Source organism: Mesoplodon bidens, assembly GCF_964165515.1.
Source record: "Mesoplodon bidens genome assembly, chromosome: 13".
Classification (NCBI taxonomy): domain Eukaryota; kingdom Metazoa; phylum Chordata; class Mammalia; order Artiodactyla; family Ziphiidae; genus Mesoplodon; species Mesoplodon bidens.
Genome location: NC_138169.1, coordinates 82,508,276 through 82,534,304, shown reverse-complemented (window position 1 = coordinate 82,534,304; position 26,029 = coordinate 82,508,276). Strand labels below are relative to the sequence as shown.

The 26,029-nt window shown below is 34.7% G+C and overlaps 2 protein-coding genes across 5 annotated transcripts in view; one reads left to right on the top strand and one right to left on the bottom strand.

Moving 5' to 3' along the window:
* RTTN (rotatin) overlaps window positions 1-26,029 on the top strand; it is a 167,880-nt gene that overhangs the window by 68,742 nt on the left and 73,109 nt on the right. For 3 of the 4 annotated variants that reach the window (XM_081252869.1, XM_081252870.1, XM_081252868.1), the window contains exons 29-34: window positions 5,127-5,255; window positions 5,720-5,830; window positions 7,524-7,682; window positions 8,899-8,970; window positions 19,629-19,818; window positions 21,302-21,393. In XM_081252869.1, the coding sequence (XP_081108995.1) occupies window positions 5,127-5,255; window positions 5,720-5,830; window positions 7,524-7,682; window positions 8,899-8,970; window positions 19,629-19,818; window positions 21,302-21,393 (753 nt within the window). The remainder of the gene's footprint in view (window positions 1-5,126; window positions 5,256-5,719; window positions 5,831-7,523; window positions 7,683-8,898; window positions 8,971-19,628; window positions 19,819-21,301; window positions 21,394-26,029) is intronic. The other variant, XM_081252871.1, reaches the window with a different exon arrangement.
* On the bottom strand, window positions 16,024-17,141 carry LOC308627111 (small ribosomal subunit protein uS14-like). The gene has a single exon (XM_081252875.1). It carries the CDS (start codon window positions 16,623-16,625, stop codon window positions 16,455-16,457), a length of 171 nt encoding a protein of 56 aa, XP_081109001.1. The 5' UTR covers window positions 16,626-17,141; the 3' UTR covers window positions 16,024-16,454.

Below are 26,029 nucleotides of genomic sequence, written 5' to 3'. Positions count from 1 at the left end.
GTGTATTGCTTTTTCTGTATCTTTTAAGATAATCATATGGTTTTTTTTTTGTATTCCATAAGATGATGGATTACATTGGTTGATTTAAAAATGGTAAACAACCTTACATTTCTGGAAAAATTTCAACTTGTTTGTGATGTGTTATTCTTTTTATATATAAACATTTCGTTTGTTAATGTTTTTAGAATTATTCTACCTATTTTCATTGGCCAAAAAAGTTTCTAGAATTACTATATCTATCTTCTTTCGCATAAAACTTTTGTCAGTTTTTTAATATCAAAATAAGTCCATCCTTATATAATTTTCTTTTTCTTTATGTAACTTTCTCTTTTTTCTTCTTTGGAATAGTTGGCTTGAATTGGTGTTATTTCTTCCTTAAATGTTAAGTTGACAGTATAGCAATCTGGGACTGGAGTTTTCTTTTTGGGAAGATTATAGATGAATTGAATTTTTAAAGTAGATCTAGAATTGCTCAGATTTTTTGTGTGTCAATCTTAGTAAGCTATGTTTTACTGAATTTTATCCAAATTTTCAAATTCATTGCCTTAAAATTGTTCATCACATCATCTTGTTTTTAAAATATCTGTCAGATCTGTAGTGAGGTTCCATTTCAGTCCAGACGTTGATTTTTCCTTCTCTCCAGTTTTGTCGATGGCCTTACTAGTGGTTTGTATGTTTTATTAGTCTTTTCAAAGAATGAATCTTTGGCTTTGTTGATCCCCCTTTAATGTTTTTTTCCCTCTTTTATTAATTTCTGCCTGTATTTATATCCTTCTTATTTTGTTTTAATTTATGGCTTTTTTCTACCTTTTTAAGGTAGAGCCTTGTTTCACTGATTTTTTAAAAAATTTTCTCAAAAATATATTTTTAGCTCTAATCACCTTCCAATCATGGCCTTAACTTTATGCCTTGTTTTCATCATCATTTAGTCCAGTATATTTTAAGAATGATGCAGTGAATAGAGCAGTGATAGGTTTCTGTAAGAGAACAGCTTTGCCACGGTGCCCTGGCAGCTTTGTGTGTTTGCACATGGGCCACATAGGCAGGGCTTAGGTGCGGCTGATCTAAGCTCTGGCAGAACTTCCTGTGATCCTTTTGGAACATGAGAAGCCTGTAAGGAACTGCTACAAGGCTGTTGCTCATTCACTTCACTCTCTCTTAGGAAGTGTATCACGGGCCTGTTTCTATCGCCTCCTGGGTTCTGATGCACTCGCGGGCTTTCTGCCTCGCTCCCGTGAGGTACAGTAGCAGGCTATAGACGGCTCAGCTGCAGCTTGCCATTGCACTGCTGTCATCTGGCCCCTTTGTTTCAGTGTCACCCTGTAAAAGGGACACTGAGAGCTGGCACCTTTGCCTACTCTTGCTTATGCTTTTTATGTAAGTAATAAACTGTCTAGATCTATAAATGGCTCGCTGTTTGCTTAGTGACCAAGTCTGCCAGCATTGCTTGCCTTGAAAGGTTCAGTTATAGAGGTGGGCATCTTTAACTGTTAGGAATTAGGCAAGGCTCCTGTAGGAAGCAGTGTAGAGAGAGGTATGGAAGATGAATAAACTGATCAGAAGTGATGGGTGTTCTAGACATGGAATGTTTTGACCAAATCATGTCTGTAACTTCCTATTCCTTTTTGTGCTGCACGTTCCTACTTGCCACTGGTCTCTACCCACCACCAGATCATTCTTCAAAACAGAAACCTTTCACTCCCACTCTCCTTTTTCAAGTGCATAAGGCTCATTATAATCTTGCATTTTGAGTCTTATCTGTTTAAAATTTTCCCACATCTCTTGAAGTTTCAGTTATATGTGGCTCTTCTCATTAAATAAAAAAGCATGCTTAAAAAATCTGTTTCTTTCATACAGCTTCTTTTCTCTTTGGGTGGCAATCTCTACACAAAGTTGAAGATCTCACTTGTTCATTTGCCTTCCTTTAGTAAGCCTTTTCTTATTCTTTCACACATAGTCACCCAGTAAGTATTTCTTGACTGACTGATCTCTTCTACAGGTTATGTACCTCAAGCAGTTTATATATGCCACTATTATGGCACTTAATACATTGTATTTTTATTTTGCTTTATGCTTTGATCTGTTAGACTGTGAGCTTGTGAGAATCATCTGTGGACCATTACCACTACCCCCAGCTCCCCACTGGCCTAGGACAGTGATTTGTACATAGTGGACAGATAGTGAATAATTTAGTTTTATCTTATCTATGATTTTTAAATTAGAATAAAGTTTGAATAACTTTGGAAATGTGACGTAAATGAATGTAAATGATGTGTATTTAATTTTTGTATTTTCATTATTAAATCATACTTTAGGTGATGTTTATATATTCAGCTGTAAATCATGCTTCAGATGATATTATCTAGGATTTGTTTCCAAAAGTACATCTTGTTTTTTAAAAAATATTTCAAAATTCTAAATACTCTCAGCTGTACTATAAAATTTAATATGAATTTTAGTGTTGTCACTTTAATGAAATAATTTTTTTATCTTGAATACTTGTAAATACTGAAAAAGAGCAAACTGTCAGTAAATTAATTATCTCATGCTTCAAGGTATCCATGATCAGAAATAATATGAATTTTTTAGAATAGATATATTAGCTAAAAACTTACCATAATGTTTTTTAAGAAGTCAGCTCCTCCAGTGCATTTAATATAATTTAGTCTACAAGTAACTAATTTATAGCATTATTTGTAATGTGATTTATAAATACTCCATTTATAAACCTTTTGGAACACGTCTCCTCTATTAAGTGATTTTTATCTGTTTCAGATCAAGGATATGTAAGGACCTACTACAGCAGTAATTGAAGAAGCGTTACATTGTTTATATTTAGAAACCCTCAGAAGTACTTTTGTTTGTAAAATTGTGTAACAGGAGAGACTTCAGATCACACCTGTGTTTCAAATACCTGGAATTAAAATGAGCTTTCTATGTTATTGGAGAACAGAAAGGCTTAGTTCTGAGTTAGACGTCGGGGGAAAAAAGACAATACTGTCATTTTAAGCTCAGTTGTCTTTGAGGTAATAAAAATCAACACAGTTTATTAGCTAAGGAATAGATATAAAGTGTGTTGCTTGTTTTATAATGTTTCACTGTTATGAAAACCTGATTAACAAATCTTTATTTGGTATAAACAGAGGGATACATGTTATGCTTCACATAACATCTTGGGAAGAAAATCTTTATGTCTTTACATTAAATGACAGGAAAGTATGAAAAAGTCTGTCACTTTTGTTAGAAATTGTGTCAGTGTCCTATTAAATCTTACTTGGGTCCTTCTGCTTACTTAGCTAGCTAAACAGGTTTCTTTATTTTACTACTGGCTAAATTGATCTTTTAGAGAATAAAGTAATGCTTATGTAACTGGACATTGAAACAAGCCATAGTTGGTCCAAATGATTTGCATCATAGTTTCTCAGTAATTAAAGCTGATTCCTTTTCAGATGGGAGTTGTAATTCATTATTAGATATTTTGTTTCTGCACAGTGAAATTTGAATGCAGTATTTGCCTTTTGTGGTTGGGAAATGAGACTTTTAGACTAAGCATGATTCATTATGATAGATGAATAAACTATGATAATTAAAGCCTTAAAAATTATATATGAAGTATAATTCCAGGGATCTGACGGTAAGTTGAAAGGAGATAATATCAATGTTCTTGACTTCTCCCTTTTAATCTAGAACCTAAACCATGACAATATAGCTCTCTCCAGTGACATATAGGAAGATAATAAAGACTTGATCATTTAGCTCTCTTCTAAAATAGTCCCTTAAAGTTTTAAACTTTTAATTATAAAAACCTTAAACATATACATAGGCAGAAAGAATAGTAGAGCAGGGCTCCTGTCGCAGTCACCTGTAGTTGTTAACCCCTGGCCAAACTGTTTCATTTTCAGACATACTACACAGTTATTTGGTTTATGAAAATTCTAATTTAAGTCAAAATCCCCAAGTTATCTTACGAATAAATTGCTTTTGTTAAATAAGCTGTGCCTAACGTGATTTATATTTATGCCATTTTTTTAAACTAATCTTCTTTGCTGCCTGAGCTAAAAAGAATCCAAACTAAAAAGTAGTCTCTGTTATAAGACAAGATGGCTTACTGTGCTGAATAAAAGCATTGAGTCCTTGGGTGGATGAATTGAAATACTCTCTGCTGTATTAGATAACATGTGGTTTTGATTGCTTTGATTCACAGGTTTTTCCTTCATAATGTATTGACACCTAAATATAGTTAGCATTCTTTTTTTATTAAAACTTTGTGAATTATAAAGTGATCTTTTGTCACTTTAAATTTTTTATTTTGAGTTGAAAGCTATAATGATGCTTATTATTCAGTGTCAACAAATATTTATTGAACCCCTATATGGGGGACAATATATGATTTACACAGAACTTTTCCAAAAGAGTTTGTCACATATTTTAAAGGATTTTCTACATCAGGTGGAAGGACTTTTTCTCAAACTGCTGTCTCCTAACTCCCCATGTTCATTCTGATTCAGCTTCTCAGTTAAGGGCGTAATAGCTTCAGAAAAGAAACATTTCTTTTGTTGTTACTGTTTTGTTGTTACTGTTAAGTCGCTCAGGTATGTGGGAGAGAAAAAGTTGACAGGCAATGATTTAAGTAATAAATATATGCTTAAATATGGAGTAGAAATCTAAGATCGCTTAGAAATGTAAATGTCCATTTACATTCAAACCATAATTCTAGAAAACTTAGCCTAACTCTGGTAGTTAGTAAGAGTTTTATATAGCTAGCAATTTCTAAGTATACTTTTCAACAAGGTATTTATAAAATAAACTCTTTTACTTAAAGGATACTATAACATTTGAAGAATGTTACAAGCATATTTTAAATCACAAAATCTTCTGGGAGGATACTACACATTCTTTGTACAAATTCCAAAGGAAAGCAATTTAAACTAAGAATGTTTGTTTTAATTGTGGTGAAATACACATAACATAAAATTTACCTTCTTAACCACTTTTAAATGTATAAACTAAGAATATTATAATATACTTCATGTGGTTAGGATTCAATTCAGACAAGTCAGTAGAATGGTATATATTTAGCCACTAAGAGTAAAGCTGCCACAAAATTGTTTGCATTTGTTTTTCAGGTCATTACTTCTTTTTATGTGGAGCGTGGAGGAAATGCTATGTCCTTCATGGGAAAAGGTGTCACAAAGAGCACGGTTCTCTGCTTGCTTCACTTATCCCATGAGATGATGGCCCAGGCCCAGAGCTCGGTGAGAGCTTTCAAAGCTGCCTGTCTTCCCACAGTAGCTAGGAAGGGAATGTGCTGTGTCTAACACGTTTCAAGCCTATATGTTTACTCTAGGAAAATGTCTTTTGACTTGTCTTTTTAGGAGACAAAAATGATTTTTGACAAAGGTGTTTCTTAGAAGCTGTATATTACACAAATCTGAATTTTATTTTAAATTTATTTTGATTGAAATCTACATGTACTAGAGAACTACGTTTTATCTAAATCATGGGGAAAGTAGCTGTTCTGAAGAAAAATTGTTATGTATAACGTTTTAAGGAGGAGCTGAGATTGTTGTTTGCCTTCTGTTGGCTAAATAATGAATTAAAACCAAGACTTAAGCATATTTTTACTTTGTTTTGATTTTTAAAAATTCAGTTATTTTAAACTCTATTTTATCCTTAGAAACGTACCTGATGTGTTTCTGTTCCCTTTTTTTCATTTTAGGAGTGGATGTCCCTTTGGTTCTTGCCTTTGGGTAGTCACAGTGAAGAACATGCTACCACTCAACAGGGATTGGCTTGGTTGATTCCGTTGTGGGTTGACCGAGACCCAGAGGTCAGTGTGAAGGAAAATCGAGTGCATTATGTGTAGATTAAAGAACAAATGAAACAAAACATATATGCATATACTTGTCCATATTTTCTAAAATGAGGTTATTTTAGTGCTATACCTTAAGCTGTATTTACCCCCTGTCTTGGTCAGTTTGGGCTGCGTAATAAAACACCGTAGACTAGGTAGCTTGAACAAAGAAATATATTTTCTCACATGTCTGGAGGCTGGAAGTTGAAGATCAAGGTGCCCACCCACATGGTCAGGTTTGGTGAGGACTCTTTCTGGCTTTCAGATGGTTCCCTTTTCATTGCATGCTCATATGACCTTTTCTCTCCTCTTCTTCTTATAAGGCCACCAATCCTATCAGATTAGGACCCAATCCTCAGGGTCTCATTTAACCTTAATTATCTCCTAAAAGCCGTCTCCTCAAATACATGAGGAGTTAGGGCTTCAACATATGAATTTTGGGGGTACATAATTCAGTTCATGGCACCCCCTATTCAGTCACATTCAGAGTACAGATTAAAAATAGTAAGAAAGGAACTATTATAGAATCTATCAGTTTTATAAAGAACAGCAAAATACTATTGGAGAAGTCCAGCCATTTTTAAACAGTTTAGAAGGATAGCGGCCAAGTGACTTTTGAGTGTCATTTAATAGAATAGTATCATTACAGTGCAGCGTTTTATATTAATGAATTTTCCAGTTTTAGTCATTTGTCTACTGATTTGATTTTTTAAACCACTTTATTGAGGTATGATTGACATACAAAAAGCTATACCTATTTAATGTGTACAACTTCATGAATTTGGAGATAAGTATACACCCCTGAAATATACATCACCAGATTCAATGCCATAAACATATCCTTCACCTACAGAAGTTTCTTCTGTCCTCTTACTGCTTGTTTTTGTGATTAGAACACTTACCATAAGATCTACCCTCTTAGCAAATTTTTGTGTATATAATATAGTACTGTTAACAGCTAGAGATACATTCTTGAGCCACGTTGAACTTGGACTTGTTGCTTGATTGCCTTATGACTGCATTACTTTTTGTTACCCTGTGGTTATCAGTGAAACTCTATTCTGAAATCAAAATTCAGAAGTTCACCCAATACGTAGCTTGAGCAGTGGGGGTACTATGGCAAACATTACACCATGTCAATCTCTTTTGAAACATTTTTCTTTTAGAATAATTTTGGGGAAAATACTAAGTACCTTATAAAAAGATAATTCAATTACTTCTGTTTGAAAAGAAGTTTCAAAGAAGTTAAAACCATTTGTTTGAAAGAAACACTGAAAAATTAAGGAAGGTGGAACAAAATAATAGTATCCTCTTAAAAATGAGAAATAAACAAGAATCATGTTCATGAAAGATATGTAAGCACCCTATGCTTTCCCTAGAAAAAGACTTTTGAACTATAATTTTTAGTCTTATTTATAGCTGGTTTTGACTTTTTGTGACATTTGCTTTTATTTAGCTTTTATTACCTATATTATTACTTTCTTAAATAATGGAATAGAATTTTTATTCACTCATAAACTTATAGGACAGTATTCTTTAAGTATCTTATAATTTAGGATTGTCAAGACAGTGTCATAAAAATGTGATATTTTATGTACCAGAAAAATTAAGAATTCATGTTGTGAAATTGGGTTCTTTGGTTTCACAACGTTTTCTCTAATTTGAACAGGTGAGGTTCACTTCACTGGGATTAGGATCGGCACTGACTACCCTTGAAACTGGCTGTGTGGCCTTAGCAAACAGTTGTCAAAACATTTCTGGTGGGCTCTGGGGAACGGTGGTGAACATTCTTCTGGACCAGTCGGAGTGTAGCATGGTACGCCGGGAGGTAGGCCTGTCTGTTTAGCCTCGCCCGTTTTCCCTCAGAGACCTGTTGTGGTAGTTCTTAGAAACCATACTCCCTGTTCAACACCGTGGGCTCACCACTGACCATTGTCTCTTTGACCTGTGAAAAACTGAAATGAAATGGTTACAGAGAACAAAATGGTATTGATTCACAGTCAGAACAGGAGTCCTTTACTCTGAAAGATCAAAGCAGAATTCAGTGCATTTTAAATGGACTCTTCTATTTTATTACACATTGAAAAGTAGTTCACAGGAAAAGAAATTACTTTTATATGATCTCAATGTTTAAGTTTATAAAGCTTTACTTAAGATAAGGGGCTGTCAAAATACTCTGTAGTATTTATTATGTAACATGTAAGAGGAAAAGTAAATGCTATTTTAATTCTTTCTAAATAGTTTGTTATTTTCTTTACTGCTGCTTTTATCAAGGTGATGATTGATGCAGACCATTTTAAGAACAGTAATCAAATAATGCTTAGAGGCTTGTAAAGAAAACAGCAGCTCCTGGGCCCACCATTAGCCAGTTTCCAGTTCCAAAATCCAAAGGCTGTAGTTTTCTTATTACTTGTTTTTTTTTTTTTTAATAATCTTAAACTTGTAGCTTCCTCCTGATTTACCAACTTTAAAGACTGTCTACTGGCTTCCAGTTAAGGTGGTTGAAAATTTCACTCCCTTTGGATCCCCTCTGTTACTCTGGTCATTCTCCCGTTATAATCTTTCACTAAATAGATAATCAGTGTTCATAATTAGTATGATTATTTAATTTGACCATCTTCAGGATCTAGGAGGTTAAGTTGGACATTTGTGGTTTGTATTTCTAGTTAGCAGTTTTTTATTGGGAGGAGCTTGTATGAGAGAGGAAGAAAGAGATGGGGAGAGAGGTGTGTGTGTGACCTATAGGGGGATAATAGAAACATGAAGTAGATTGCTTAAATGCTACCAGAACAGTTTATGGTTTACAGATCATTTTTTGGAAAGACCAAATTCTGAAATAGGAAAAAATATCTTTCCTGGTGAAGTAGCTTCCCCCACTAGTATGTCATCACCTAACAGAAGGGCAGTGGGGAGTTCTCATAATGACCTCTCAGCGTGTGCAGCTGACCAGGGATATGCTTTTTTGTTATTAAATAACACTATATCGGTTATTTCAGACATGACAACAAGATGGCAGTATTGACATTTTTTTCCTTTAATTTCAGGCTGCATTTATTTTTCAAAATCTCCTTGTAATTCCAATGCCTTCAGTAATCATAAAGGATTATACTTGGCAGGTAGGTGACTTTAAACAATTATCAACCTAGTAGATATTTGAGATTAATTGATGATAAAGTTTCAGCATATATATATATATTTATATATGTATATATTTCCTTACTGATGAAACTTTATACAAGCCAACAGGACCTCTTGAAAGAGAATGTAGACTTTTTTTTATGCTTGATCAGATTTACCAATTCTTCTCTGTGGTGTTAAACATAATTTTAAACAGAAATAATAATCACTGACATGTTTACTATGTACTAGGCACTCTTCTAGAAACATAACAAATATCAGCTTGTGTAATGGTTTGAGTTATGAACCATTATTATCCTCATTTTTTAGATTAAGAAAATTTAGCACAGCGGGTTTAAGTAGTTGGCCCTAAATCACACCCTTTTGCTTTCAGTCCAGGCAGTTTCTCTTTTGCACTCACCGTATTGTCTCTCTAATTTAATAATAATAAACAAATTTGTTTGTAGTTAAATATGCATTGATGTTAACGTCTTTTTTTCTTTTCTGGGTAAGTACACTGAGTCATAATTTATCTTTCTTTGCTTTCTGTTAGATTTATTTTTTGTATCATGTTCTGAATGACAAGTCAGTAGATAGTTTTACCTAACTTCTTTTTATAGCCTACTGCTTTTTAGGTGATTTGGAGGATAGAAAAGTGCTCACCTGGGGCAGATGAGACATGCTTTTTTTCTACCCTAGTCTTTATCCATATGTCCTCATCCTATACGTGCATATTTATCACACTGTTGCATCTCATCCCCCAGGATCTTGGATAAGATCTAAGGTTTCTTTTTAAGTTTTCGTTAGAATATATTTGGAGGAGTTACTGAATCTAGTTGAGCTGTAGTGAGGGCAGCTTTTGGGGCAGTCACCTAGAGCCTGAATCCTGGTGGTTGTTAAGGCCTGGATCTCATTTAACTCTTGGAAGCTTCACTTTTCCAAACTTTGCAAACCCAGTTTAATGCTGTCAATTATTGAAAATCACAGGCTGCTTGTCCACTGGCTCCTTTAATTTGTTTAACATGCCTTCTGATGATGGTTGTTATTCACAGTCTGTGTTGTAATAAAACCATAGGAGACAAATTAGAAAAGAATACAGAGGATTAATATTTATATTAACAGTGTAGTGGTTTTGATGTCTGTTATCCAATAACTACATTTAAAAATGTTGTTTTTGGCTCAAATGCAAATGATCTCTACTCCCATTGTTAAAGTAGTGAAGCTTGCATACTATAACCTTTGTGATGTACTGCCAGTGAGTTTCTTTTTAATTATTGAAATAAATATAAAGGCAAGAGTAATAAGTTTTCTGGGTTCTACTAAAGCCCTTGGGACATTATAATATAGAACCATGTGTAGAAGTTCACATTTTTTTCTAGTAAGTTAAATAGTATACAGCTCCTTTTTGCTACTGGTGACATGCTTAGTGCAGCTTTTTGATTTTGTTATTTTCCAGTTCTTCATCACAGAATTAATTTTCTACTAAAAAAGTTGAAAACAGTGGTTTAAGTACGCTTTTAGAGTCTTTTGCTTTACCTATGTTGGCCATAATCAAAAATATTTGAGAGCTACTCTAATCCAAAATAGTACTTGATGATGGAACTTCTACTTGTCTTAAGCAAAATTAGAAAAATCAGTCTATTTTTTGTGTATTTTTAATAAACTCACATTTTCTTCCTCTCTCTTTTTAATTTGTTTTTGGTTATTATTTCTTAAGTGTCCTCACTTGGTAGTATTAAATAGTTGGTAATCTAGTATATGTCCCCCAATTTTTAAAAAGTTTAGTGGTACTTTAAATCCCAAAGTGGAAACAGCTGCTCTAGTAAGGGAGGAAGATAGTCTTCAAATATAGATAATGGAATTTTATAATCTCCAAGAAATTGTGACCTTTGCCAGTTTACTACAGCAGAAAGAAGGTGCTACTTTTTCAGTAATTTAAAATTAAAACTGTCTTTGGTAGAACGATGAGTAATAATCTTATTCAATAAGACATTTCATTTACTTGCCTTGGTGTACGTTTTGCAGTGTTTGGGAGGATATAGCAGGAAGTAGCACTAGTATATAGAAGCTTTGCAAATATTTTATTTTGGTTGAGATAGATATTTGATTAATAATATTTTACAAAGAGAACTGCTTTTACTGCTTTGTACTTTGTCTTGGTGCCTGAAGTCTGAGTTGATGGCCTTTACGCTCTTGTTCCACTGGGTGTTCTGCAGTGTTTGCTTTAAGATTATTACCTCTGTCCCAATTCTTTCCCCACACAGCCAGTCTAGATTTCTGTTTCATGTTACTATTGAAATTGTACTTCTGAGTGGGAATCATTTGCATAAATAAATTATGAGTTATATAACTGGCCGGGTTTCCTTTTGTTGTTAAGTAAAGTTTGGTGCTCTCTTATCAAATGTGGTAGATACTTTTTAGCTGGTTCCACTGTTTACATACCTTTTGTTTTTCTTTCATTTCTGGTGTACTTTTCATGTTATAATTTACCTTTCCTTGTAATAGGGCTTAAATCTTTTCTGGAGCAAGGTAAGGCATAAGTCACATAAAACATTTTGGGGGGGTGTTGAAAGGAATATTTAATTTATTAAAGTTATAAATTTTATAAAAATTTAGTTCTTAAGTTTTAAGATTTAGCTTATAATTTTTCTTTTTTTTAGTCTATTTATAAGGCTACCAAAATTTAGCAGTGTTTTCAAGGGGCTTTTGGATAACGTTTACTTCATTTGCAAACTTTTTTTTCTTTTTTTAAATTGAGGTATAGTTGATATACAATATAAGTTTCAGGTGTACAACATAGTAATTCACAGTTTTTAGAGCTTATATTACATTTATAGTTATTATAAAATATTGGCTATATTCCGTGTGTTGTACAATAAAACTTTTTTTAATTTAAAGCAAGTATTTTTTAAAAAATACTTTCAGCAACTGCTACAATCCATCTTAATCTTCCTCTTCTCTGAAAGATACTAGCATTTAATGTCTATACCATTAAATTAGGTTCTTCTCATATATTACCTTTACTATCTTGCATATTTCTTACTATTTAACTTAATCTTCCTAAGTGGAATGTGTATTTCAGGACCATGTTTTTAATATTAAAAAAAAATGTTTCTCCCAGCCCCATCCACAGAGAATGGTCCTCCATCCGTCTTTGCTAATGCGTAGAAATGTGCAAATCATTCCATTTATCCTGTTAGTCTTCTTGATGTTGCTAAGTAAATAAAGTTGAAAATCAGGTCTTAATTTTTGTAGTGTAATTCCCATTTAGCTTTCCATGGATACAGAAGCGCACTGGGAGTGGGCGGTCACGAGGAGTAGGAACAGGTAAAGAGCCTCTCAGCACAGCTTCCCCAGGTGCCCAGCAGCCCTCATAGGGCCCAGTTCCTGGTGCATCGGTCCTCGGGGCATCACAGACCTTTTCTATTCTGTTTTCTAACAGCAGCGTTTATAATACTGGTCTTTCTTTGTTCAAGGCTACATTCCTCTCTTAGGGAGGGAAAACAGAATTAGTGTCCAAGGGACCCTCAACTGTGTTGTGTTCCCAGCTGTGCAGTGTCTTGTAAACTGGTTTCCTAGAGTCTGACTTGGATTTAGTACTCCTGGATGTGGAAGATTCTGTTGCTGGGTTTAGTTTGAGAACCAATGTCACAAATCCATATCCCTGCAACTTTAACAACCAGAATGGAATCTTAGAGTTGATTATAACAAGAAATCTGTTAGATAGGGATTATCTGTGTAGTTTGTTTCAGTTCATTTCTCTAAATGTTTGTTGAGTATTTAAATGTTGGGGATTCACAGATGATCTGACTTATTGCTCTGGGGCTTATGGCCTGTGGGGGGAAGACAGTGTTCTACCAAGAGAACATTACTACAGTGTTTTATATATGATCATGGTAGTTTATGTGTACTTTTTACAATATTAAAGTTGTTCTTTCCCTTGAAAATGGTGTCACAGATTTAAATGTAAAGGTAATTTCATGCACTTAAGTAATATAATGAGATGTCAGTTTGTGATGTAAATACACTTGTTAATGCTTTCATTCCTTTCCACATTTGTGAGAGGAGTTGGCACATAGATTTTATTTTTTTTAATTTTATTTTGAAAAAAAATTAGACCTAAAGGCAAGTTGCAGAAACAGTATAGCAGTTTTTATATCCCCTTCACCCAGATTCCCCAAATGTTATAATTTTACCATATTTGCTTTAGCTCTACCTAGTGTCTTTTTTCTGAACTATTTGAGAGTTGCAGACATATATTTCTATTTTCCCTAAATAGTTAATTGTATGTTTTCTAAAAACAAGGACATTCTCTTACAGAATCACTATAATAATTATCAAAATGTGGAAAGTATTCAAATTTTTCCAATTGTCCCACTACTGTCCTTCATAGAAAACAAACAAACAAAAAAAACAGTCAGGATCTAGGATCCAATTTAGGAATACATGTTGCATATAGCTGTCATGTCTATTTAGTTTCTTTCATCTAAAATAGTTCCTAAATCTTTAACATTTATGACCTTGGCATTTTTGAAGAGCATAGGCTATTTAGTTTTTGAAATATTCTTTAATTAGGTTTGTCTGTTTCCTCATGATTTGATTCAGGTTATGCATTTTTGGCAGAAAAGCCACAGAAGTGCTCTGTGTTTCTCATTGTATTATATCAGCAGATAGGCTATCTCTTTGTCCCATTGCTGGTGATATTAACCTTGCTTACTTGGTTAAGGTAGAGTTGGTCTGTTTTCTCCATTGTGGACTTAAAATTTTTCCTTTTCCCAGGAGGTGCTTTGAGACTGTAAAATATCTATTTCTCATCAACTTTTATTAGTTTTAACTTCCATTTGTGATTCTTGTCTGAAGCAGTTATTACAGAATGGTTGCCAAATGATGATGTTCTAATTCCATTATTTCTTCCACATTAATTACATTTTACTGTAAGGAAGAGCCTTTCTTTCTTATTTATTTATTCACTTATTTATTTACACCAGTATGGACTCAAGGATTCTTAGTATGTTTCATGGATTATGATCTCTTTCTATCATTATTTATTTAGATGTTCAAATTGTTTCAGATTTGGCTAGGAGGACTTCCTTCACGAAGACTCCTATATCCTTTTAACATGTCTTTATCAACCTTTGAGTACTTGTTTACTTTCTGGCATAGCAAGATGTTCTCGACTTTCCCAGCACCACCCTGGAATCAGACATTTGCTCAAAGAGCCCTGATTTCTTTCAATGGAGAATGTATATAGAAATGAGTTCTAGATATGCTCGTTGCTCCGAGGGAGGGGTCTTTGCTTCTATACACTCTCAGTGGACATAGCTAGACTGTCTGCATATGTGTTTATATGTGTTGTAGAGAGATGGCCGACTCATTTATAGTTGTAGTATGTATCATTTTCATATTTGATGTGATAATTATCAATGCATATTTTTCATCTTCTAATGTGTTCATAATGGATCATTATGAGTATTGATTTCACAAAATGCTAAGTACTTGGTGTCAGAGAAACAATACCATTTTAACTATATTCATAATTTATATGCAGTTAGGGATTTCTTATGTAATTAGGGTCATTTTTTTCAATCTCTGCATTACATTATAGCATTTAAAACATTTGTTATCTATCAAAATAATTCCTTTTTCTTCTTGAAAATATTCTCCATTCTTCTTACATGTAATTTTGTTTTGCTTCTCGTTCCTTTTGAATCATAGCTAATGGGTATGTTAGTACTGTGACACTAGGAGTAAAATGTCTTAAATGTAATGTTGTAGCTTATTGCACCCTTGGGAACAATATTTTTAAATTAATCGGAGTATTCTATGACATAATTGCTGTTTTCTTTGCAAACTTATTTGTTATGGCTCCTGGTGATTTGAAGAGTTTTCTTTCTTTGCATACTATCCTTCTCAGCTCTCCCTGGCAATTTTGCAGATGATCTGGCAGCCCGAGCACTCACCTGAGGGCGAGGCTGGTAAGGATATAGACGTCCTGAGACAGAGCAATTAGACTGTGCTGATTTCCCCCCTTTACCAGAAGACAGCCCCATCAATTACTGATGAATCTATGGGGCGAAGCCTAGTACATGAGTGAAAGGCTTCATTGTTCTGGCCCTTGTACATTAGTCATGTGTGGAAAGCCTGAGCCACACCATCTTTTGCGCTTATGCTGGACTTGGCTTCACTGCTGTGATTAAAGCTCTGTTGATAATGTGCCATTGCTACTAGGAAGCTCTGGCACGTGGAGATTGGGGATTCAGGCTAAATGCTTAGCTAAAATAAATCAAATAAAAAATAAATAATGGTTATGTAATATGTAACTATTCCAGATCATCTGGTTTTGTTTGAGAAGTTTAAAAATATTTTGAGTGAAATGTTTGAATTTTTAGAAGAAATTATTTTTTTCAAGTAATGAATATATATGGTTAAAAAAGCTAATAGAGCTTATAATGAAATTCTTTACCCTCTTCATTCACAGAGACAGCTTTACCTCCTACTGATTTTAATTCTTCAGGTAGTTACCTTCCTGTCTCTAAATAGTGTGTTTGCAGTAATACAGTATGTTTGTTCCTTTACTGTGTCAATACATAGGATTTAGCTCACTTAAACAATGTCCTGCCAATATAGTTCTGTTACTGGTGTTAGTTTCTCCCCTGGTCACCCCTGCTGTTTCTGGTCTCCTTACCTATGGGTCATATCTCTTGCCTGCCCCCATTTAGAAGGTAAGATGTGGCTAAGTTGTTCCTTTTATCGGTATCTCGTCCCCCACTTCTACTGCCAATCTTTGCCAGTTTCATCTCTACTTTTACTTTGTGAGGGCTGATTACGGTTAGATTCTCTTCTACAGCCTCCTTATATCTATAAGTTGATTCTAGAAAGTGAAAACTAGTAATTTGCTACAGAGCCATTATTTGTTGGGCTGTGGTTACACTTCCTTATCTATGCTTCCAGGGCTATGACCCCTCTGGCACTCAGAGGAAAACTTTCCTGTTATTTGTGTGTGTGTGTATGTGTGTGTGTGTGTGATTTAAAAACTTGATTTGGGCGTTGGGTGATTTTTTTGCCCTTGGAGTTTCTGTTAATTTTTTTTCTTGCATTGTGAGTCCGTATCATAGATCAAGTTTTTCTAAGCTCTTAATCATCCTTTCTCTTCAGTTAGAATCCCCTTTCCCAGTAATCATCCTCAAAATAATTGTATTCCTACCTAAAAACAAATGCATGAGTGATAAACTTCTGAGTTCTTGTTTGTTTGAAAATGTATTTAAATTGCACTGGATTGATAATTTGGGCTACTAGGTATTAGGCTGAAATCATTCCTCATAAGAATTTTGCTCCACTGTCTCTTACTACAGATGAGAAGTTGGATACCCATCTGATTCTTTTTTTTTTTTTTAAGTTTTAACATTTTTATTTATATACAGAGAGTTAGTATTGTTTCTGAGGAAAGTAGATATGCTTGATGACCCATTCAAGAAGTTCACACTTAGTTCAAATTAATGAAGCCAATGTCCTTCGCATACTGGCAGAAACACTGGCGGCACATATTGAAGTCATATTTCTGGATCAGACCGTGCTGGTTTAAGCAAACGCAGCAAGAGTGAGAACCCTGGCCGAGTTTTCTCGGATGGCTCCTGTAGAGCTGCTGGTGACCCATGTTGCTTTCTTGGCTGCAACGAGGCAAAACAAAAGAGGGAGCGCATGCAGGCACTCTTCAGAATTTTTCCATCTGATTCTTTTTACCTCTTTATGGATGACTTTTTCTTTTACTATCTTCACTTTGTCTTTAATGTTCTAGAATTTGATTTTATGTCTTTTTTTCATTTCTCTTGCTTGATATTTATTAAGCTCCTTAATTTGGAGACATAGATGTTCCATTTCTTTTGGCTCTGACAATTTTTTTTTCATATTTATTTATTTAAAAAATGACTTTTCCTTTTTCTTTATTTTTCCAGAAATTATATGAGTCTTATATTAGGCCTCTTGAATTAATTTTCTGCTCCTTATCTTTTCTATCTCCTGGTCTTTAAATTCTGGGATATTAATTTTTTTGTTCATATCAGAATTAGTTTAACTTTTTTTTTTTTTTTTTTGCGGTACGCGGGCCTCTCACTGTTGTGGCCTCTCCCGTTGCGGAGCACGGGCTCCGGATGCGCAGGCTCAGCGGCCATGGCTCACGGGCCCAGTCGCTCCGCGGCATGTGGGATCCTCCCGGACCGGGGCACGAACCCATGTCCCCTGCATCGGCAGGCAGACTCTCAACCACTGCGCCACCAGGGAAGCCCAGTTTAATTTTTTCAATCTTGGTAGGCCAAATAACTTTCACTGTGACTTATAGGTGAAGAAAAAAAATCAGGTCCTAAACTTTACTAGGTGGATTTAAATTTATGTCTTTTATGACTTCTTTTGTTATCTTTATTTTCTAAATCTTTTTTCTTTTTATATTAGTAAGAACTAGAGAAAAAATGAATTTTTAAAATATATTAATTAAGGGGTGAATATTATGCAATTATATACCATGATAATTACCATGATAATTATACATATTTATAGAATAACTACTATAGTTCTACATCATATTTACATGTGTAATTTCTCACTTTGAAAATATTTATAACTAAAGAAAAGATGGATTTTAGAAGACAGTGGGTTTGTAACACTTCTTCTAGCACATGGTGAAACCATCAGCCTCAGTGGGCCTTTACCAGATAAAGAATCAGCAGATTTAGGAATCTTGAGGAACTTGTTTTCAGCATTTATACAGTTTACATTTCTTCATGTATTTTAGGCTAAACCTTTGTTAATTTGGACTGTGGCTGTTAACTCATCCAGGAAACAATTATATAGACACAATTTTGCACAAGAAAAATTTTTGAATAATTTTATATAATATGTATAATAAAATATTTGAAAATTATTCTTAGTGTTATTATGAAATAAATTAAAAAATAGTGTTTGTGGTACTTTGTTTAACAATTTTATTTTATTGATTTATTGGGGTTTGTTACACAGCTGCAATTAAGCTAGTAACCTTTGCTGCATTATTTTTAATTCTCCTCTTGGTTGTTGATCCTTCCTGGAATCAATATAATGAGGGCTTTAATTTGTGATGTTAAGCAAGTCTTGCAGATCTCATGTGTGCTTTTTACATTTATGAATGCTATAAGTTGCTTAAAAGATAGAACATTTTGAATGTTAGGATTGGCTCTGTGGCTTTGGATGAATTACTTCGTCCTAGATATTTAAATAAAGTAATGCACGAAAGGGCCACATTGCCTGAGATGTGTACCTGGTTCACAAACAGGAGCCACGTGACCCTGTTCATGTACTCCTCTCTGTTTCGCCTGCCGCTTCTCAAGCTCTGGATTTAAAGTTAACACGGTGACCAGCGTCTGTGACTGCTCATTAAAGAGTCTTATTTCTTCTTGGACAAGTAAATTGCTCTATTTGTAAAGAGTAAAGCTCACAGTGTTGGGTAGGTTTATTAGAACACAACAATAACAAATTCATAACAATAAAAAGTATTTAATATTGAAGTAAGACATTTAATTTTAATAATATTCTTAAAGAGAAGGGTTAATGGAAATAATCTTCTTAATGTAATTATATCTTTAACTGTAATTATACGTTTAACTATTACTTTATCTTCCTGGATAGTAAGTTTTAATATCCATCTTTCTTTGGTGATCAGGAGGCATGAGAGAAGGGACACGTAAGCAAATTTCAGTTAACAGTAAACTTTGAATAGGCTTTGACCAGACCTTTCCTGTTGGCACTTAGATTTCAATTTTCTATCTTTTATTTTTCTCTCTATTATGGTCTGTTTGAAAAGTCTTAACTATATGGATTATCATTTTCCAAAAAAGAGAAATATTTATAAACTAATGATGTGATTATTTGCATACTTTAAACCGATCCTTTGCATACTTTTAACGGATTGCTTGATTTTTGCCATTTGGATATTCCAGGAAAAGTAGTGAGTGGCAGTGCAAAAAATTATTTGAAAAAAAGTGCAAAGAGATTAAAATTTTGCAATGGCAGATCCTTCTCAGCCTCCTGCTGGAAGGTGTGTGTGTGTGTGTGTGTGTGTGTGTGTGCGCACACACACACGCATGCATGCATGTATGCAAGGAATTCCCTTGGAAGAAGGGTTAATTCAGTGGCAAGTAAAGTGGCAAACAGATTTTACTGTGGATATCAGTGGGCCTTTTCATTCTATCTAGTTTATTGATAGGTACAAAAAATAATTTTGAACATAATTATTTGGACCACGTTATTTCAGATATTTTAATACAACTCATTTCATTGTTCTGTGTGGGTTGCAAAATACTGCTTTTACTGTATTTGTGGTTCAAGTATATAATTACTTGGTTAAAGCTGTGCCATTTCGTAGAACCACGTTAAGCTAAGTGGCCCCCCAAGAGAGGGACTAGATCAGCCTTCTGCCTTCAGTGGATTTTTAGGCAGCAGAGACCTGGAGTCCTGTGAAATCCTCTGCCTGGGTCAGGCTGGTGTACGTGTGGAAAGACAGAGGCAGGTGAAAGGAGAATGGTCACATCTGGGACCCATTTGTTTCGTTGAGGGGAATTTGGGGAGGCGTGGGTCTTTTTGAAGAAATTAAGTGATAAATCACTGCCTCTCTCCCCCTCTTTTCCTACAGGGCCCCTGTGTCCATGATGAGGACTCTGGCCTGTCACTCATAGGAAAACCTGCCCTTCAGGCTCTTTTGTACCACTGCCATTTTTATGAACATTTGAATCAGATGGTAAAACATTGTTACCTGGGCCGGTATACGTTTGATTTGAATTGTTCTGCTCTTAATGGAACTTCTGAAGGCAATGATTTAAATGGTAAGAATATTATATTTATATTTTTAATAAAATGTAACATTTCGTAAACTGTTAAAAACCTATGTGTTTGTTACAAAATATTTGAAAAATAATGAAAAGTACACAGGAAAACATTCTCTAGTCCCACTACCCAGAGGTTGCCTTTGTTACCTTACAGTGTATTTTCTTCCAGTCTTCTTTCTCTGTATAGCTTTTGTTTGTTTTACATAATTGTGTTCATATCTTATGTACATTTTTGTATTTCCTCCTTTCACTAAACATTGCCTAAGCATTTTTCTATGTTATAAATTCTTCATGGAAACCATTTTTGACATTTTACTAATGTTTCATAAGTTATTTCATGCCCTTCAGTAAAGTTTTACAGTTTTTTCCTCTATTAATGTCTTAAATTTTTGGAAGGTTCTTCCCAGGCAATCAAGAATGAGACCTTTCCTACTAAATTTTCTAATTTGTTTTGCTAATATATTGAAAAGCTATTTGTTTTTTGGAATGTTACTCATTTATCAAAACATATGCTGAAATCTTTTCATTTCTACTTGTTTGTAGATTCTCTTGGATATCCTAAGTATAAGATCTTAGCGCATATAAATGATAATTATGTCTCATAATAATAAATGATAATTTAATAGTAAGAATAAAGATAATTTTAAGATAAAAATTAATATAAAATAATAAAAATTTTAAAATTAAAAAAATTTTAAAGTAATGTTAAAAAATCTTGACATAATTTCCCACAGAAAAGGTACAAGAATAGAACAGAGAATTCCCAAATGTTAACATTTTACTATATTTGCCCTCCTACACCATGTGTATGTGTGTGTGTATAAGTGAAATATATTTATTTATATGCATATATACATATATATATATTTTTTCTGAGCCATTTAAGAGTAAACTGCAAACATGAAGTTCCCTTACCCTGAAATACTTAAATGTAAATTTCTGGTTCACTTTTCTGCTCACTTCTTGGAGGCATTAAAGGAGAATGACATTTGATGAAGTTTTTGAACATTCTAAACAAATGTCCCTGTGAGGAAAGTGACTGCTTTAATTGTTTGGATTCCTCTGTATCTGTGTTACTGGAAGCATGGCCCTTGAACCAGCAGCACTGACATCTTCCAGCTTGTTAGAAATGCAGATTTACGCCACCCCCGACCTTGACTTGGGGAATGGAATCTCTGGGAATAGGACTCAGGAAACCACTTTAACGAGCCCTTTATGATTCTTCTGCACTTTGAAGTTTGGGAGCTGGTGCTCTTGCTAAGTAGTGTTAGATTAAGCTAAAGCGCAGTCAACTAATTGTTTAAAATTTTTTTGTGTGAAACATGCTGTATATATAAATTAATTAATATTAATAAAAATTAGGCACACTTCTTTCACACTTCTTTAGTTCTGGATTGGTTTCATGTAAGGAGTATTCTTTCTGTTAATCGTTACAGTGCCCAGAAGACTATTCACGTTGACAGTTTTCTTGTTGTCACAGGTTTAGATGACTCATTCAAGTTTTGGAGGGCTCCATCTCGGATGTCCAGTCAAGATCGAGATCCAAGTTCTCTCTCCACTTTGGAAACAATGGTACTTCCAAAGAACGCATAAGTGCTGCATTTTGAATTTCTGAAAAAATTTTGGATTTACATAGTGGAGGGATAAGAATGGATGTGAAATATAAGGTTATGACCATAACAACTGTGATTTATTTGTAGTGCCATCTATAGCAGAACTAGTGTCTGTCTTGCTCAAATAAGTGCACTGAATATCCTTTTAGATGAATTTTCAACCTCTTTCCTACCTTTTGTGATAGAACCGGAAGTTCAAAAGTTTTAAAATGTTTATCAGTAGTAGTAGAAAAAGAGAACAAATCCCATATGATTAGTAATGCTTGATTACCCTGAAATTTTGCTTAAGGACAAGGCAGTTTGAAGAATGTTGATCCATTCAGATGATTCCAGTGTGGTACTAATGATTTTAAACACATTTCTAAATGTTTGCATCAAATAGAAGCTTGTCTTGATTATCTGAAATACCTGAAATTTATGTACACCTGCCTGCCTTTCTTCCTTTTTTTTTTATTTATAAGGAGCTTTGTTCTAAAAAGTTTGAGACACTAAGTATTTCTAAATAATGACATGCTAGGTTTCATTTGATTTATGAGCATACAAAATCATTCTCAACTGGAAAGCATTGCAATGTATTTTTGGAACAATATACTGTGTTGTAGAACCTATTAGGAAGGCAAAGCCTCGACACCACTGCTTCCAGGAGCAAAAATAATATGAGAATTAAATAATTATACAGGCATTAATAAGATTTACCTCCTACAGTTTCTCAAGAGACTGGTACTTTTTGCCAAGTTTTAAGAGACTTTTTTTTTTTCCCTCTAGACTCAGAAGAGTTTATGTTTAGTGCTAAATCGAACCTTTATTTAGAAAAAGAGAATAATTACTCCAATTCCACTAGATGTCATGCTTTCTTTTGCAAGCTAGAAATAGTGTGTATCTTTGTCTCAATAAGAGAAATAATTATATGATTCAATGCTAAAGGGAATTGTATTAATTGGTTATTTAGTTCACAGAAGTACAGTGTTAATATGTGCTTAAAAATAATTCTTCTTAGGTTACCCTGTTAGTTTAAAGGGCTGTAGACTAACTTTGAAATCTTTGTACATTCTTCAGTTCTTTGCTTATAGTAGGTATGCAGTAAATAGTAATTGCTGTAAGTAACTTTGATTTAGCTATTTTGTAGATATCAAGTTACATTTATTTATTTTTTAATGAATTAATTAACTTTTGACTGTGTTGGGTCCTTGTTGCTGTGCGTGGGCTTTCTCTAGTTGCGGCAAGCGGGGGCTACCCTTCGTTGCAGTGTGTGGGCTTCTCATTGCGGTGGCTTCTCTTGTTATGGAGCACAGGCTGTAGTCGTACGGGCTTCAGTAGTTGTGGCACGCAGGCTTAGTAGTTGTGGCTCACGGGCTCTAGAGTGCAGGCTCAGTAGTTGTGGCACACAGACTTAGTTGCTCCGCGGCATGTGGGATCTTCCCAGACCAGGGCTCCAACCCATGTCCCCTGCATTGGCAGGTGAATCCTTAACCACTGCACCACCAGGGAAGTCCCCAAGTTATATTTATTCTATACAAGGAAACTAACATACAAAAAACAAAAGCAAATCAAACTTTTGCATTTCTCTATTTTATAATAATATATAAATCTTACAGATTAAGATACTAGATTTTCCAAGAAACACTTTGGAAATATGTCACTTATTATAATCATTATTAAAATAGAAGCACCTCTATTAATGCAAAAGTCTTTAACTTGTTTATGTTAGGATATCACATAGACTTTTAGAAATACATACCAGTGAAATCTTTTTTTTTTAAGAATTCATATATATAGTCTTATGTAAGATTTACCTTCTTGTAGTTTCTCAAAAGATTAGTATTACCTGTTAGAATTTTTACAGTCAACTTTTTTCTTTCTGTTTTGGTTTCCAAACAGAAGGGTTTTGGTATTGGTGAATTACTCACCGAATTGGTGACTTTTATTCACAAAAATTAATCTAATTACCCCAATTCTACGAATTGTCATGTTTTCCTTACCATATGAGATATACTATGTATCTTTTTTCCAGCAGGAGACAAATATGGAGAGTTTATTCATTATACCATTACTTTAAATTTCATTTTTTCTTTAGTTTTGGCTGCTTCGGGTCTTTGTTGCTGTGTGCGGGCTTTCCGTAATTGCAGCGAGCGGGGGCTACTCTTTGTCGTGGTGTGCAGGCCTCTCATTGCAGTGGCTTTTCTTGTTGCGGAGCATGGGCTCTAGGCACACGGGCTTCAGTAGGTGTGGCGCTCGGGCTCAGTAGTTGTGGCTTGCGGGCCCAGTAGTTGTGGCTCGCGGGCTCTAGAGTGCAGGCTCAGTAGTTGTGGCACATGGGCATAGGTGCTCCACAGCATGTGGGATCTTCCCGGACCAGGGATCAAACCTGTGTCCCCTGCATTGGCAGGCGGATTCTTAAGCACTGCACCACCAGGGAAGCCGTTATACCAGTATTACTTTAAACCTAAACTGTCAGTACCCAGACCAACTAATACTTTCTCGGGTATAAGAAAATGTTCAAGTTACAAACTGAGGTATCAGTTGAGTGGATGTAAATCTTGCTAATGAGTTTATCTGGTTATTTATATCATTATTTTATATGTCTCCCAGAATTGAGAAAAGATACAATTTGTTGATTGGTTTGTTTTTCCACTTTGTCTTTCTGAGGAAAGCACTGTCTTTTGATATGGGTCGTATCATCCAGTGTGCTGTTGCTGGGTCATTATCCTTTCTGTGCTGTTAATGCCACATTAGGGACTTTAATGGTGTTATCTAATGAATATTAGTTTAGTTGACTTCGACTTGTATGTTTTGTAAATTATAGGTAGAGTAAGGAGTGTCACTGTTACCTTGGGGGTGTTGCCCTGGTAAATAAATGCCTTTTCAGAGATCGCTTCCCTCAACTCAGTGTCTCCTTCCCCAGGGGAGGAGGGGTCAGGTATCAGTTGTTTTTCCTCTTGAAATCACATTTCTACTTCTCAGAAATACCCAAACTGGATAGGTGTTTATGCCTAGGACAAACCAGTTTGTAGCAACAGCTTTAAGAACAAAATTTGATCTTTTCTGCTGCTCTTGAGCAGATTATGTCTGTATTTTTTAAAATCTGTTTTATCAGTTATCAAAAAAGAGGAAATGTAGGTCATTTGCTTTTGAGCTTTTCTTTGTGAAATATGTGATTCTTTCAAACTTCCTGGAGCACTAATTTAAGGAAAACTGATTTTCCTTTAAGTTTATTTAAACATTTATAGAGAAATTTTACTCATGGGTCCTCTTAGTCTTTAAAAAATTGAAAATCGTTTTACTGTTTTACAGAAGAAGAGATTAAGGCATGGAATGAATAAGTGTCTTATGTAAGGTTCCAGCACTGCTAACTGGTGGAGCGTTATTTGAATCCAGAAGTGTGTTTGGCTCTAGAGCCCAGGTCGTTGGCCATGATGTTTTGCTCCTTCACTACAAAGCAAGATGTGATCAGTCCCGAAATAGATGTTACGGTCAGGGTGAAGTGAGCTTAGATTAGAAGGAATGATGAAATAGGCAGTGATTTTGTGTAAGAAGTGGCGATTGAAATGGGCTTTAAAGGATCAATCCCTTTTTTGTATTATGTACACATTTGCAAGGAACTAAAAAGATATTCAAATATGTCTTAGAATTCAGTACCCACTTATGAGGTTTGAAAGTCTACTTGAGAACGTAAAGCATAATTAGGAAATAGCTGAATGCCAAGCTGTGTGGTACTGAATGCCTTAGATATTCAGAAGATGCAAGATGGGGTTTTTTGTTTGTTTGTTTGTTTTGTTTTTTTTTTGCGGTACGCAGGCTTCTCACTGTTGTGGCCTCTCCCGTTGCGGAGCACAGGCTCCGGGCGCGCAGGCTCAGCGGCCATGGCTCACGGGCCCAGCCGCTCCGCGGCATGTGGGATCTTCCCGGACCAGGGCATGAACCCGTGTCCCCTGCATCGGCAGGCAGACTCTCAACCACTGCACCACCAGGGAAGCCCGATGGGGTTGTTTTGAGGGTGGGAAGAAGGCTGAAGTTTGATTCCTGGTGTAACCAGGTGGGGTTAGCCAGGAGAGCCGAGTCCGGTTTTGGATTTGAAGAGATAAGAGATAACAGCTGTAAAGATATAAAGACATTTCAGCAAAGTAAAATGTCATGAAGCATTACAAAGGACATTAGAGAAAGATGAATTGACATTTGTTTGATGATAGTTAAAGGTTATTTTATAGAACAGGATGACAATACATTTATGTATTGATGTGTATTATTAAATATAATCAAATGAGTGTCCATTGAAGATTATTTTCAAGCAAGCAGGATTTGAGCATAGTAGTAGAGCAAGTCAGCTTAATGCTTTTTTACCTTTATTTATTAAAACAGTAATATGTTAATATAGCAAATTTTAAAAATATAGATAGGCTAGTAGAAATATAAATCACCCCTAATCAATTTTTAAAACACAGTATATTGCTATAGAAAGAAGTTCTTGTGTTTTCTCAGCTATATGGGGTAAGTTATAATGCAACTATTAGATGCTTTCTAAAATCATATTTTCAAAATTTGTGTATCCCTTCCTTGGACTATACGGAGGAAAATCATGGCGTTTATTAATACCTGAC

Excerpts from the sequence above, each read along its gene's own strand:
- LOC308627111 (XM_081252875.1), bottom strand. The coding sequence starts at position 16,625 with ATGGGTCACCAGCAGCTCTACAGGAGCCATCCGAGAAAACTCGGCCAG.